The sequence below is a fragment of the Pagrus pagrus genome (assembly GCF_965226575.1).
Source record: "Pagrus pagrus genome assembly, chromosome: 14".
Taxonomy (NCBI): Eukaryota; Metazoa; Chordata; class Actinopteri; order Spariformes; family Sparidae; genus Pagrus; species Pagrus pagrus.
The window spans coordinates 17,323,463-17,335,828 of record NC_140198.1 but is presented as its reverse complement, the minus strand read 5'-3'; the positions used below and the strand labels follow the sequence as shown (position 1 = coordinate 17,335,828).

Here is a 12,366-nt window from a genome sequence, read left to right as displayed (position 1 = left end):
AGATGTCACCAAAACATTGACTGCTGTCTTCGTCATATTTGTGGTGGTGCTTCCAGTTTTTGTCCTGCAGAGGGAACTCTTCCTCTGCACCAAGATATGACAGCTCCCCCCAAAACAAGAACCTGGGTGAGAGTGGTGATGATATTTAAAGCAAACTGATTGGCTGCTTGCCAAGTTCCGGATCCCCGACATGTTAATGTGGGACTGTAAAGCCTTAACCACCTCCTCAACACACCTGAGTCACATATGACGAGGCAATAGAATAAAAATCTCTGGTCAGAGCATTAACTTTGGAAAAGGAGTGTGAAACTAATTCCCCCACAAAACTGGGCTGCTCCTGGATCCCTGCTATCATAGGGTCTTTTAAGGATACCAGCCGGTGTGAAGGGATGTGTGCGTGTGTTTGAGTGAGGACGCACGGAGCCATAACTGCATCCTCAGTCAAAAGTCAGCGCTGCTCTGCTGCGGTTGCTGCTCCGCATACCGGCACACAGGCGCAGCTCCACCTCGGGACAGGGACCAAGGATCGGGTAAGGGCTGCTGTCTCCTCCGCAGAGTAAATAAATCACGTCAGTATGAGAAATCTGACATTTTCAGAGCGGGTTTGCATGTGTCAGGAGCATGTCTGCATGGCTGTCGGGGTCTTTCACTTGCAGTAAAAATTGTGCGCACGTAGAGGAGCTGAGTTTGCTGCAGCGCTGAGACACTGCAGGGGCGTTGTCCTATCTGCATTTGGGCTGCAGGCAGGACAGCACCAGGCCCGGTAACACTGCGCCAGTGGAGGCACTACCCACACACAGGCTGCAGTTATAGGCTGCATGTTTTCTTGCGTGAGCATCTTGAGTTTTTTTTTCTGCTTCCATCACTGATATTCCTGGTCTGCATGTTCAGCTGTCTCATGATGTCCCGTGTTGAACTCCTGCCAGGTGACAGCAGCTGGGAGTCAAGGTTATTGATCTGATCGGACGGATTCCAGTCGACATGGAGCTGCACCTTTTCGCCATGGCCTGCCTGCTGTTCGGCAGGATAATGATGACGCATCAGACTGTACACAGTATGTGCCACCTTTTAATTCATTCATACATGTCCAGAATGGCATCATGTCTCTGGTACAGAAGACACATGACTGGAGTTAGAGGTCTATCTGATGTCAGGCACTCAGCCATTTAGATTTATAAAGACTTATTGTGAGTGATGATAAAATGTCTCTGCTGTGCATAACATTTCAAGTGAATCTAAGGCCAGATTGTGAATGACAGATGGACAAAAGTTCCACCATGCTGCAGCAAAAGTGTCATTACCCAATTTCACCACAGAGATCAGTAAAGTTTCATGAGGATTAAGTCATACCAAATGTAGAAACTCCACTAATTTTACATATTAAAGTGAGTCTGATTAAAGGTTGGGGGAGTACTCATGCGTATGTACATATAAATGATCAAAAAAGTAGTGTAAAGCCTTTTGTGGCTCCAGAAGAAGCTGTATCTACTCTAACACATTTCCTCCAGTGATGTCACTCAGAGGCTGAATTGGATTGTGGATAATGTAGGCGGCAGGTTTTTCAAAAGGAATCAAAAAAGATGATGTATCTGGTTCTGCTGTACCCATTCTGATCATATTTTAAAACTGTATGTAATGAGTCCATCTGTGTCACGTGGGTGCAATCCAGTGGACTGCTACAATGCAATTTAGCCACTGAGTGACATCATTTGAGGCAATTTATCAGATTACATGCAGCTTCCTCGGGAGTGAAGTCCCCTGTGAGGCTCAAAATCTAGGGAGGTTTAGTTTCTGTTGATTTAAAGCATTAAAGTTACTTTTCCTATATATTTTTTTAAAACGTGAAATTAATGCAGTTAAATTGAGAAAAATCCTGAAAGAAACATGCAATTTACTTCCTGTTTACATCTCTTCCAGTGAACTCAGTGACAAACTTTCTGTTCACTCCACGCGGGCCTCAGATGTTTCCCTGTCTCACTTACCTCGAGCGTAACGTCAGGGTGGACTGTGAGTTTCCAGCCACCTACCAGGTCCCCGGCCCCTACTGTGAGTACCGGCAGGACAGCCGGCTGGTGGGCAGCACCTACCCCAATGCCGTCGTCTACGTGACCACAGAGGACCGCAGGCGGAGCAACGTCAGCCTGGTCTCTCCCACTCTGTGCCGCCTCACCTGGGCCCCTCTGGCTGATGAGAGGCCTTTCACCTACACCTGCAGGGTCTACCAGGGCAACAGCTGGAAGGAGAACAGCATGGCCGTCCATCACAGTGAGTACAGCTCACTTCAGAGTCTCATTCTGGTCTGAAACAATATCCAAACTCATTTTCTGCTCTGTTGCAGGGATTCTTCCAATCTGCTCTGCAATCAGCGTGATGTTCAAATCAGCGCCATGGTTTTTGTCACTGGTGATGTCACTTCCTATGGCTGTGGGTCTTCTGAGTCCATGAACTCTCCCTTTCACTGGGTAACAACGAAATGGACCTTTCCTACATGATTTGTGACTCACTCTGGTGAGATGATTGGCTATTGATGCAGATGATTTTATTTTCTATGATTTTTATTTTCAGGCAGAGAGTAGAAGCCATGAAAACAAAAATAAATACGACTGACTACTCTTTAAAAAAGTATCTTTTAGGTGTGAGAGATTCTATGTATAGACCTCATTCTCACCACTGTACCTTGAAGACCATCGCTTCACTATGTCTCTAAAAGGGTAAAGAAATTATGAATGATATCAAATGAAAGACATTGCAGATAAATGCATAATTTTCTATTATAATGGCTATTATAAAGAGCAGATCTTAATCCGTTTTCTCGATCAGGTCTCTCTTGTAAATAAGATTCAGTGGGACTCATCTGTACAAGGAATTATTTCGTTATAGCAAAATGAATATTAATTTTGTGGTTTTCTATTTTTAAAGAAAAAAATGCTTACTATAGATTTATATTGCACCTTAATGCTGTTCTGAACACAAATAGGTTTGCTTATATACACTTACATTAAAGTGTATAGCAGAGAGCCTTTTGATTGGATTTATTACAGCACAGATTCATTAAATAGTAAAAAATAATGCGGTTTATTGTCTGTCGGTTCACCCACTTAATAATAATAATTTGCAGTCTCACTAGTATGCTCAACTATATATATAGTATGTAACCTCAACAGGTATCCAGGTGGCTAATATGACTATTGAGTAATAGTAAAGAATAACTGCTCAAACACTGCCTCTCTTGCTAGCTAATGCTAATCTCTGACACCTTCAGTACATTGGGCCCCCGTGTGAGGTTCACCCCAAAGCAGCTCTACTCCAACACGGTGCAATATCAGAGTTTTCCCCCCTTGGACAGCGATAACAAGGCAAATACCATGATTGTGATGATTCTTCCTTACTTGAAGACCTTTTGAAAAAAGACTCTCATGTCATTTTCATTGGTGCTTTGTTGCTTATCTGCCCTATAGCCTACAAAGACATATAAATGTTTAAGATGTGCGACTGTTTTAGCCGCTAGCTTGCAAAGAATGTTTAAGGGTGTGGACGAGGTGCAGGCTTTAGCTCTGTAGCCTTATAGTGAGAGTTATACTGCAGCTGAATGAGTAAGCTGTTCCTTATGCAGTTCAGGTAATAACTGACGGACAATTATTAGAGAGTTTATGGTGAGAACAGTAAAAATGTTCTCTGTAATAATCCTGGCATGTTAAAAGATCACCTCCAGAAATGTTTTATGATGTACAGTATCTAAAACGCTATACATTGACTGTTTGTGTGCAAAAAAAAGCTTCTATTATCTTTTTAAAATCCTTAAAATTCCATCCGCTCTGTCTCCCTCCTGCTTCACTAAAAGTTTAAAGGTGTTGTCGATAACATTGAGCCACTAAACACGGCATTTAATGCATTCATCTGCCGCCCTCAAGCTACTGCTACTGCTAGCTAGCAAACATTAACGTTGCTTATGCTAGCTAGCAATAGTTTAACACTAGTTAACGATAACATCGCTAATGCTAGCAAGCTGACGATAACATTGCGAACGTGAGCTAATGTAAAAGTTGCTAACACTAGCTAGCTAATGTCAGGGCAGTGCAGTATGCTGGATGCATGGTGTAGGACTCCATTTTTATGTTGTTTTTTTTCTTCCGCAAACTGGCAACTACCGAAACACAGATACCACGTGATAGCGACGGTGTTATGCTACTGGCTGACAAATCTTGTTCGAAGCTGAAACCAACTGTCAGAATACACAGAGGTAAACAAAACAATTTGGATCCAACAAAATTTCTAAACTTACCTCTAACTGCTGAATACAAGATGTCTCCTACGTCACTGTAAAGTCCGTTTGTGCACTGGAGGCTTCAGGTTTCCACACCACACTTGTGTTAGCTGAATATTGGACCAGGACTGGCCAACAAACTATTTGTGATGTCACAAATCATGCTCCTAGGCCCGCCTCTTAAAATCAGATTTTCAATGGGCGCAGAGAAAATTTACAGTTGTGAGCAGATGAATGTGAAAACAGGCGACTGGTGTCAAACTGGGCACGTACGTCACTCCACACAGTGAAGCTCAAACATTCAACTGTGGGAACAAGAAGGAAAAACACACGTTTGACTGGAGAGGGGCTTTAAAACAGACGCTGCTCTCCTCTTATACAAGTACGCATGTCTTAATGTGCACACACATAATGTAGACAGTCTGTGTGTAGTATGAAAGAATATTAGTAGCTTTATGTGCTTGTTCGAGAGCTGCTTGTTTTGAATTCTTCATGTTTACAGTGTACACGCCTTCCACACACAGTCTAAACATACACTGCTTAAACGATGCTGCTCACGTAATTCATCCTGCTATTGTTTTACTTTCATGTCATATTTTCAACAATGACTGTGTCCACGGTGCTCTTTTGTTTTATGTTCTGATCAGTATTATTTGCCAAGTAGTATTTTACTTATAATAAAGATGTCTTTATATTTTTCAAATAGAGAAGTCAGCTTGTTTGGGTTCTTTTATCCTCCCACCAAAGGTGTATGAAGAGCTATAGCAAAACTATAGTAATGAATAAAGGTTATGCACAATAAAGGTTTCTTGTCTTTTTTCTCCAAAAGTCACTTTTGTTTTCAACACACTCCTGTTGCTAATAAAATGATCTGCTTTTATTAAGGACAATTCAAACACATGAGCCTAATGCCTCTTGCCTAATGCATGCTGCGATAGACACGTCCGAAGACCCTAACAACAATAACCCAATCAGCGTGAAAATGGACTGAATTAAAAGTTTACTCTCAAGCCTTAAGCTTTTGAAATCAGTGCAGGTCTTGAGTTCTGTTTGTGTATCGAGCACAGCTCCCTTTAACACTAGATGTCGTCAAAGCACTTAGTTTCTGCTTGTGGTGGTGCTTCCAGCTTTTGTCCTGCAGAGGGAACTCTTGCTTTGCACCCACTGTTTGACAGCCTGCCAAAAATGTGCAGTAAATTAATGGTATTGAGGTTATACAATCGATCTCCAACATGCATCAGGAACTTGTGCCATGGAGCTGGTATTCTATTATTTGAAATTACTTACCATTGAAAATGAACAGAGCCATCGTGAATTGTATCAGTTACACCTGTGCATTGGTGGGGAGTCACTAATCATATTTAAGTACTTGCAATTCATGCTTAACTTCACTATTTCACACCTACAGTGTATTTAGTACTAGTTCGATAAATAATAGGTCAACTTGTCTGGTGATGCGTCATTGATCGGTCTCTAGCAGTAAATTAAAAAGTTAAAATTAGCTCCACCTTTACATAACCGTAAATTATGAAGGTAGATGTGGTTTTCTTTATCATGCCTCTGTGTGTGGAGTAATTCTAGTTTTGGTACAGCACATACTTTCTGCAGATGATACTTCTGTCGTAAAAAGCTGAAACCAGTTTGGTTCAGTTGCCACAAGATGTTTTAAGCAGAAATCCAGGTCAGGTGAGGAAAACCCCTCCTGCTCAGTTGCAGCCCTCAAGGAGCACAGTCTCTGTCTTCCATACTCTCTCTCTCTCTCTCTCTCTCTCTCTCTCTCTCTTTCACACACACACACACACACACACACGCACGCACGCACGCACACACACTGAGAAGAAAATGCAGAAATTCATGGTTGTTTCAAGAATCATGGTGATGATGCCAATTCTAAGTACAATGTGGGAGATGTAGGTTGTGATAGCTGGCATCTCAGCTCGCATGAAAATGACTAGATGTGAGTGACACTACTGGTTTGTTACGTTGTAAATTCTGTTGTATTAGATCTGATACTTTTCAGGTGTCTCAATGTTGTAGGAGTTATATTTACGTAAGGAGGTGTTACTTTCCAGAAAGAGGTTTGAAAGAGTAGGATGAACTCCAGCTGATGTCACTTCCTGTGATAATAAGAGTAGTGCAGATCAGAGAAACTGGAAATGATTTCCGACTCTTTGTCCCAAGGAACAAATACTGCGCTTGGCTTCCTGTAGTTTTGAATAACCTTCAACTCCAACCTCACCACAGTCAGCACAAAAATCTGCCCTTCTCGTAATTTGTAGTACAAGTGGAACATGTTACGTATGAACTATTACTGTATAATGGAGATAATGAATACTTATCTTTAGAAACATATCAAGATCAGATCTCGAGGAAACAAAATATTTAACAATATATTAGTTTATTATTTGATTAACTAACCTCGAGATAAAATGTGTTTTGGTGTTGTAGTTTTAAGGCAAAAATGGTCCCAGGATCCAAAGTTCCCTTGATTGTTCAACTTCCTAAGCAAAGTCTCACTCGTCATGCACAGGTTATTATTTTTTTTTATTAATTATTCAAATAATCCAAATATTTACGGAGCATTTTTACCTCAAAAAAACAATATGGCATAGATTCATATTAGAATTTATAAAATTATAAAATATATTTTTGTAATTCATTCAATTTCCTTTTTTCTATAGAAACATCTGGTGGGCCTCATTGACGGTTTTGGCCCGAGACCCAATTTCAGCAACTCTGATCTTGATATTGTAATCCTTATTTTTATCTTGTTACGTACGTTAATTAGTCAACTACTACTCCTGTATGCCTTCAGCTGCTGAAACCATTCAAATATCAAAATGGTATATGGACTTGCATGTACAGTATATAGCACCTTTCTACTCCACTGACTACTCAAAGTACTTGTTATAGTCACCCATTTACAAACATTCACATTGTAGTGCTACACAGTGGCTAGTTAGTACAAATGGCACATGTCCATGTGATTTGTTTTGGAGTTTGGCAGTTGAAATCCTGACGTTAAGCAGTGCGAAGCGTTCAGGCAATTCATTTCACTGTTGCGCTTGATCTGACGTGCAGCATTTTCTAATTGGTGTTTCACTAGTTGGGTCTTTTCAATAGTAACAATGACTTCATCTTTGCCGTGCTGCTCAGTGGTAGAATGGTTAGCGTATATGGCAAATGTCCACGCACCTTGTGACGACTACAGGTTCAGTGTTCAGGTTCAATTCCTGTTTTAAGATGAGTTAACAAGGCGATTAAGCTCATCTTAGTTTGGTGAAAGAGAGAAACTTGAAGTCAGAAGGAGTAAGGTTGTGTTTTTTCTGCTTAGTAAGGAAAGTAGATGTAAGAGTATTTCATTTCTTAACATTTCGTGAGTTTATTTTGTTCATTTATTACACTAAAAAGCAATCTATCACCTCATGCCAGTACAAAGTGATATTATGAGACAGGATGGGCTAGGCCTAGCTGCTTAGCATGCTAACTTAAGTAGATATCTCTGCAACACAGTATATAGACATCTTTGACATAACGCCAATACTGTTTCTTCACATTCTGTTATTATACTTAATTTCTGAGTGTCTCTTCAAGAGAAAAAATAACAATCAACCATTTTATCGTCCACCTTCTCCCTGTTAAAAGCATTTCTACTGTTTTTGCCTGTTGGCCAAACTAAACATACTGTGACTTCCTTTTGCAGGAGCATTTAATTGGAGAAGTTTGTCGTGTGGGGGCAAACACCTCTCAGGAAAAATCCTGAGAGGTTATAACCACACGACCAACGTGATATCCTGTTTACTGTTCAAGGATCATGTGACGGGGCTGATCAGCTGTTGACAGGTTAATCTCATGATGAATTAATCTTCATCGCGGCCAGATACAGAGACGCATCGCAGGTCTGACGCTGGGTGTGCATGTGCATATTGTCTTTTACATTAGCACAGCTCCAGTGGTCCAAATCCCCTAATTTCCTGGCTTTGTGCCAGGGCCGAACTGATAAATTATCCCTGCCCGAGCTCACTGTGACGCTCCTCCAGGCCATCACCCCCCTTTGGGAGAAGCTATCATCAAAAGGTCCATTTTATTTATACAAGCATGGCAGGAATCATCTCCATCATCTCTGATATGCGTTAAACAAGCATTCATCTTCCGCTCCATGCAGATGTTAATGGAGGTTCTGCTGCTTTTTCTATGAGCCAATTAGGATCATCAAGCAGGAGTGGTAGCACAGAAGGACACCTTTAAACCACATATGTGTCATGAGGTAATCTTTGTGGAACAAACAGCATATCTTTCATTATGTTAACAGATCATTAGCGATAGATTATAACTATAGGTTACTCACAGGCAATACTGTAGTCTCAGCATTTTACATTAAAGACCCAGGGAAGAGTCGTATCAACCTTCACAAACAGCAGGTGTAACGTATTAATGAACACTGAGTTTGATGTGATTAATAATCATGCTAATAAACACAAGTGTAGCTTAGCTTAAAGACTGACAACCGAGGGAAACAGTTACCCAGGTTCTGTCCAAAGGTAAAAACAATCTGACCCTGAAAGCATACTAATTGACATGTCTTGTTTGTTTAATTCCTAAATGAACAGAAACATAAAAGCAAGTTGGATTTTAATAGGAGCTAGTAAGCATGTTGTTTTTATTTATTTATTTATTTATTTTAACTCTGAGCTTGGCTAGCCAGCCGTTTCCCACCGCTTCCAGTTTATAAGCTATCTAGCTGTAGTTTCTAGCGCTATAGTAAATGGGATGTTATCAATCTTTACACCTTGTTCGGAGACAAAGTTACGCAAATGTTTGCTTTGTGTCAGCTAGGCTAACAGCTAACACCTAAACATACTGTAAGTTAGCCGAAGAAAGATGCACTGGCCTCGTGTGTGGAGGACTTTCTGGTTGAGTTTACAGCCATTCACTGATCTTAAAAAACAGCAAATTTTACTTCTCTATGCGATGTTTCCTCAACTCTCTCTTTTTTCATCTTTGTATATTTATGACGCCGATTCATAAAACCCTGGAGTTCAGGCCTTGCCTTCGGTCTGAGCACACAGTGAGAAAAAAAAGAGGTATGGGTATTTTAGTCTCCACTACTTGATATTTAGTGTAAGTTTGGTCATATGTATGTTAGAGAGTATGTTTAGTAACCAACGAGGCTAACAAGATGTGCCCCAGTCAAACAAATATTTGGTATCCCTTTAACCCCACTCAGCCACCCACTCAGCTTCTCCTAATACACTTTATTGACCAGTCAGGCAGCAGACGTGACCCGACGGCTCTGGAAACAACCACTTTAGCGTCTTTGTGATGTGCCTCCCCTCGAATGCTTCTCATTGTGGGATTAATTGTGTGTGACCAGGGCAGGCTGTGTGTGTTAAACTGGATATTAAGAGAATAAGTTGGATGACCAGAGTGATGGAAGATAAGTGCACGTAAAATGAAAATGACACAAATGCATATTTCCCTATTTCCCTGTGTATTGAAATGGACTCAGTATTGACCAAGCAAAGAGCAAAATTGTGTAATAATTTTTAAATAATTAATTATTAATGGTTTATCATGTAAATAAACTGATCTTTTAAAGTTATTCTGCTTTTAAATTGATCAGCAAAGTTATGGACACTAAACATTGCTCCTATATACACGCACATGACTCGTACTGTAGCTGTATTGTGGCTTCATTTCTTACAGGAAATGACTGTTATCACGGACATCAAGTTTGTCACGTTTCACAAGAACCAAAGTATGAATAGGTGTTGAGACGTTAGAATGTTGTGCGTTCTGTCCTTTGTCTTTTGGTATTTAACTGGGTTTTTATGTATTACAGAGAAAAAGCTTGAGTTGGCAACTGGAAACACAGTACATGGAAGATGATTTGTTCACGTTTGCAACCATAAAAATCTTATCAGTTTCCTGGAAGTGATTCTGCATTTGTGGCTTGTCATGGGTTGCAGCCTGTTCTTGCTCTGAATGTTTAGCCGGCAGCTAAATGTCACAGATGATCAGTGACAACTCTGTTAGATTATAGTCCGGATCTGATGACAAAGGTTCTAAATTATCATCTGCATCTGATTTTCCTCCCATTTTTCTTCATGGGTACTGCATCATCTTTCAAAGTTGTTTCATCAGCTATGGGTTTATAATTATGGACCATTTTAGTCAAATGCACACCAAATAGGTAAATGTATGGCCTAGGTTTAAAAATACTGGAATGCCCCTTTAAGAGAACCTCAATCTCTTTTAACTAATATTTTCCATTCATATTAATTGAGAAATATTTATATTCACTGCCTCGCAGCCTCAATCAATTTTCATTTAGGCCCCGACAACAGGAACCCAGGTAATAGCTCACTCAATGCAATTTAGTCAAGAAACTGTGGAGACGGAGGGAGTCACAGTAGAGGGGAGGGAAAATGTGCCCTGATAGTGATCAAAAGTTGTGGAGAAGCTGGGGAGCTTTTAATTGGGCAGCCTGTCTTGGACCGATAGCCTGGAAACTATTTGTAGCTTGTGTGTTGGAGGTACAACATGTTTTTGTTCGCTGAGCTAATGTGAATCCACAACAACTTGTTTCATTCATTCACTGCACTTACCACAAGTAAATGCTCAGAGATAATGTAAGATAGCAGCCGCATGACTCAGTGGCTTGCTTTTGCTGCAGAAAGACTTGCACATGCACACACTTATATAGAAACTATTAAAGTGAATGATGCTTGTCAGTATAAGAAATCGACAATGGTGATATCACCAGCCTTAGTGAGTTTTTCTTTGCCAAAAGCTGAACATAAGAAGCAGGGTTAGAGGCGGTTAGGTTGGTTTAAGTGAGGTGAAGTGAGAAGGTGTTAAACTTGACTTCCTGGATGATGCACTTATTGAAACTTGCAGTGAGATGTGGTCTCTAATGGTGACTAATAATTGTCTCGCATGTTGAGGAAACGTTAATGACTGTTTGAGAACAGCCGATCAACAGCATGCTTTACATAGCTATGTAAGATTCATATTTGATCTGGCTATATCTATTGTTTTTATCATTTCACAACTGAAATATCCCAAATGTTATAATATAATATAAGTGACTTTGAACTGAAGCGCTTACTGACCTGTATGACCTGACATAACCTCTAACGATCTCATAGCATGTGGGCTGCATGTGTGCTTAATGACGGGTGTCCATCCTGCACGAGCCTCATTGCTCACAGCTATCTTCACTGTTCAAGGTGCTCTGTGGTACTGGGGTTGCAAAATAACTTCAAGGCACGCTAGGTCGAGTTGTTTTTTTAAAAGTTACAGACTAAATAAAGAAAGAGGGGAAAAAAATACATTTAAGTGTGTTTATAGGTCTTACTGATTCAGTGAAAAAAGTGGTATAAAGCCTTTTGTGGCTCCAGAAGAAGCTGCATATAATCTGGTAAAAAGAAAGAAGAATGTGTGGAATAGAAAAGGTGATATCTCTGTTTCATGGTATCGATTTTGATCATATGCTTTTAAAGTGTGTTTAATGAGTCAAACAGTGTCAGAGGACTACAATGCTAACCAGTGAACTGCTTTTCAAAACCAGGCACCTACATTACCCACAATACAACTCAACCACTGACTGACATCATGGAGAAAACTTATCAGATTAAGTGCAGCTTCCTCTGGAGCCACAAAAGGCTTTATTGTACTATTTTCACACATGCAGTGTTACTCCCGCACTTTAATGTGTAAAATTGATGGGAGTTACCCTTTAATAAATACTGACCATTTACACTGTCACACCTTCTATGTGTTTCTCTGCAACACTAGCTAACGTTAGTTTAGAAATTGATTCTGCTAATATAAACTAATGACCGGTTTCTAGCACAACAGCTCCACAGGGCCCCTTTAAAAATTTGTCCCTGAAATGTATTACATTTCTGGAATGGGATACACCTCCTTAAATGTTGAAAAATAATGTGTGAATGGATAGCAAACAAATATATTAGTGACATACACAGGCACATTCTAACTAAGTCACTGTCAAATGCCATTCATGTGCTCATAACATTAGTCGTCATTATATTGCCTTAAAATGCTACAATGATAAAGACGCCAAGACACAAATAACA

The 12,366-nt window shown here is 40.2% G+C and overlaps 1 protein-coding gene across 2 annotated transcripts; it reads left to right on the top strand.

Annotated features, from left to right (window-relative positions):
- The first annotated feature begins 207 nt into the window (after nt 1-207).
- Nucleotides 208-2,623, top strand: LOC311269610 (uncharacterized protein). 2 transcript variants are annotated; one of them, XM_084373843.1, is made up of 4 exons: nt 208-530; nt 927-1,054; nt 1,918-2,265; nt 2,339-2,623. In XM_084373843.1, exons 2-4 carry the CDS (start codon nt 982-984, stop codon nt 2,443-2,445), a joined length of 528 nt encoding a protein of 175 aa, XP_084229969.1. In that variant the 5' UTR covers nt 208-530; nt 927-981; the 3' UTR covers nt 2,446-2,623. The 2 variants fall into 2 exon arrangements, with proteins under 2 accessions (XP_084229969.1, XP_084229970.1); XM_084373844.1 differs by lacking the exon at nt 208-530 and adding an exon at nt 537-830.
- Nucleotides 2,624-12,366: the final 9,743 nt, after the last annotated feature.

Excerpts from the sequence above, each read along its gene's own strand:
- LOC311269610 (XM_084373843.1), top strand. The coding sequence starts at position 982 with ATGGAGCTGCACCTTTTCGCCATGGCCTGCCTGCTGTTCGGCAGGATA. Across the intron at positions 1,055-1,917 it reads GACGCATCAGACTGTACACA|TGAACTCAGTGACAAACTTT; the intron begins GTATGTGCCACC and ends CATCTCTTCCAG. Across the intron at positions 2,266-2,338 it reads CAGCATGGCCGTCCATCACA|GGATTCTTCCAATCTGCTCT; the intron begins GTGAGTACAGCT and ends GCTCTGTTGCAG.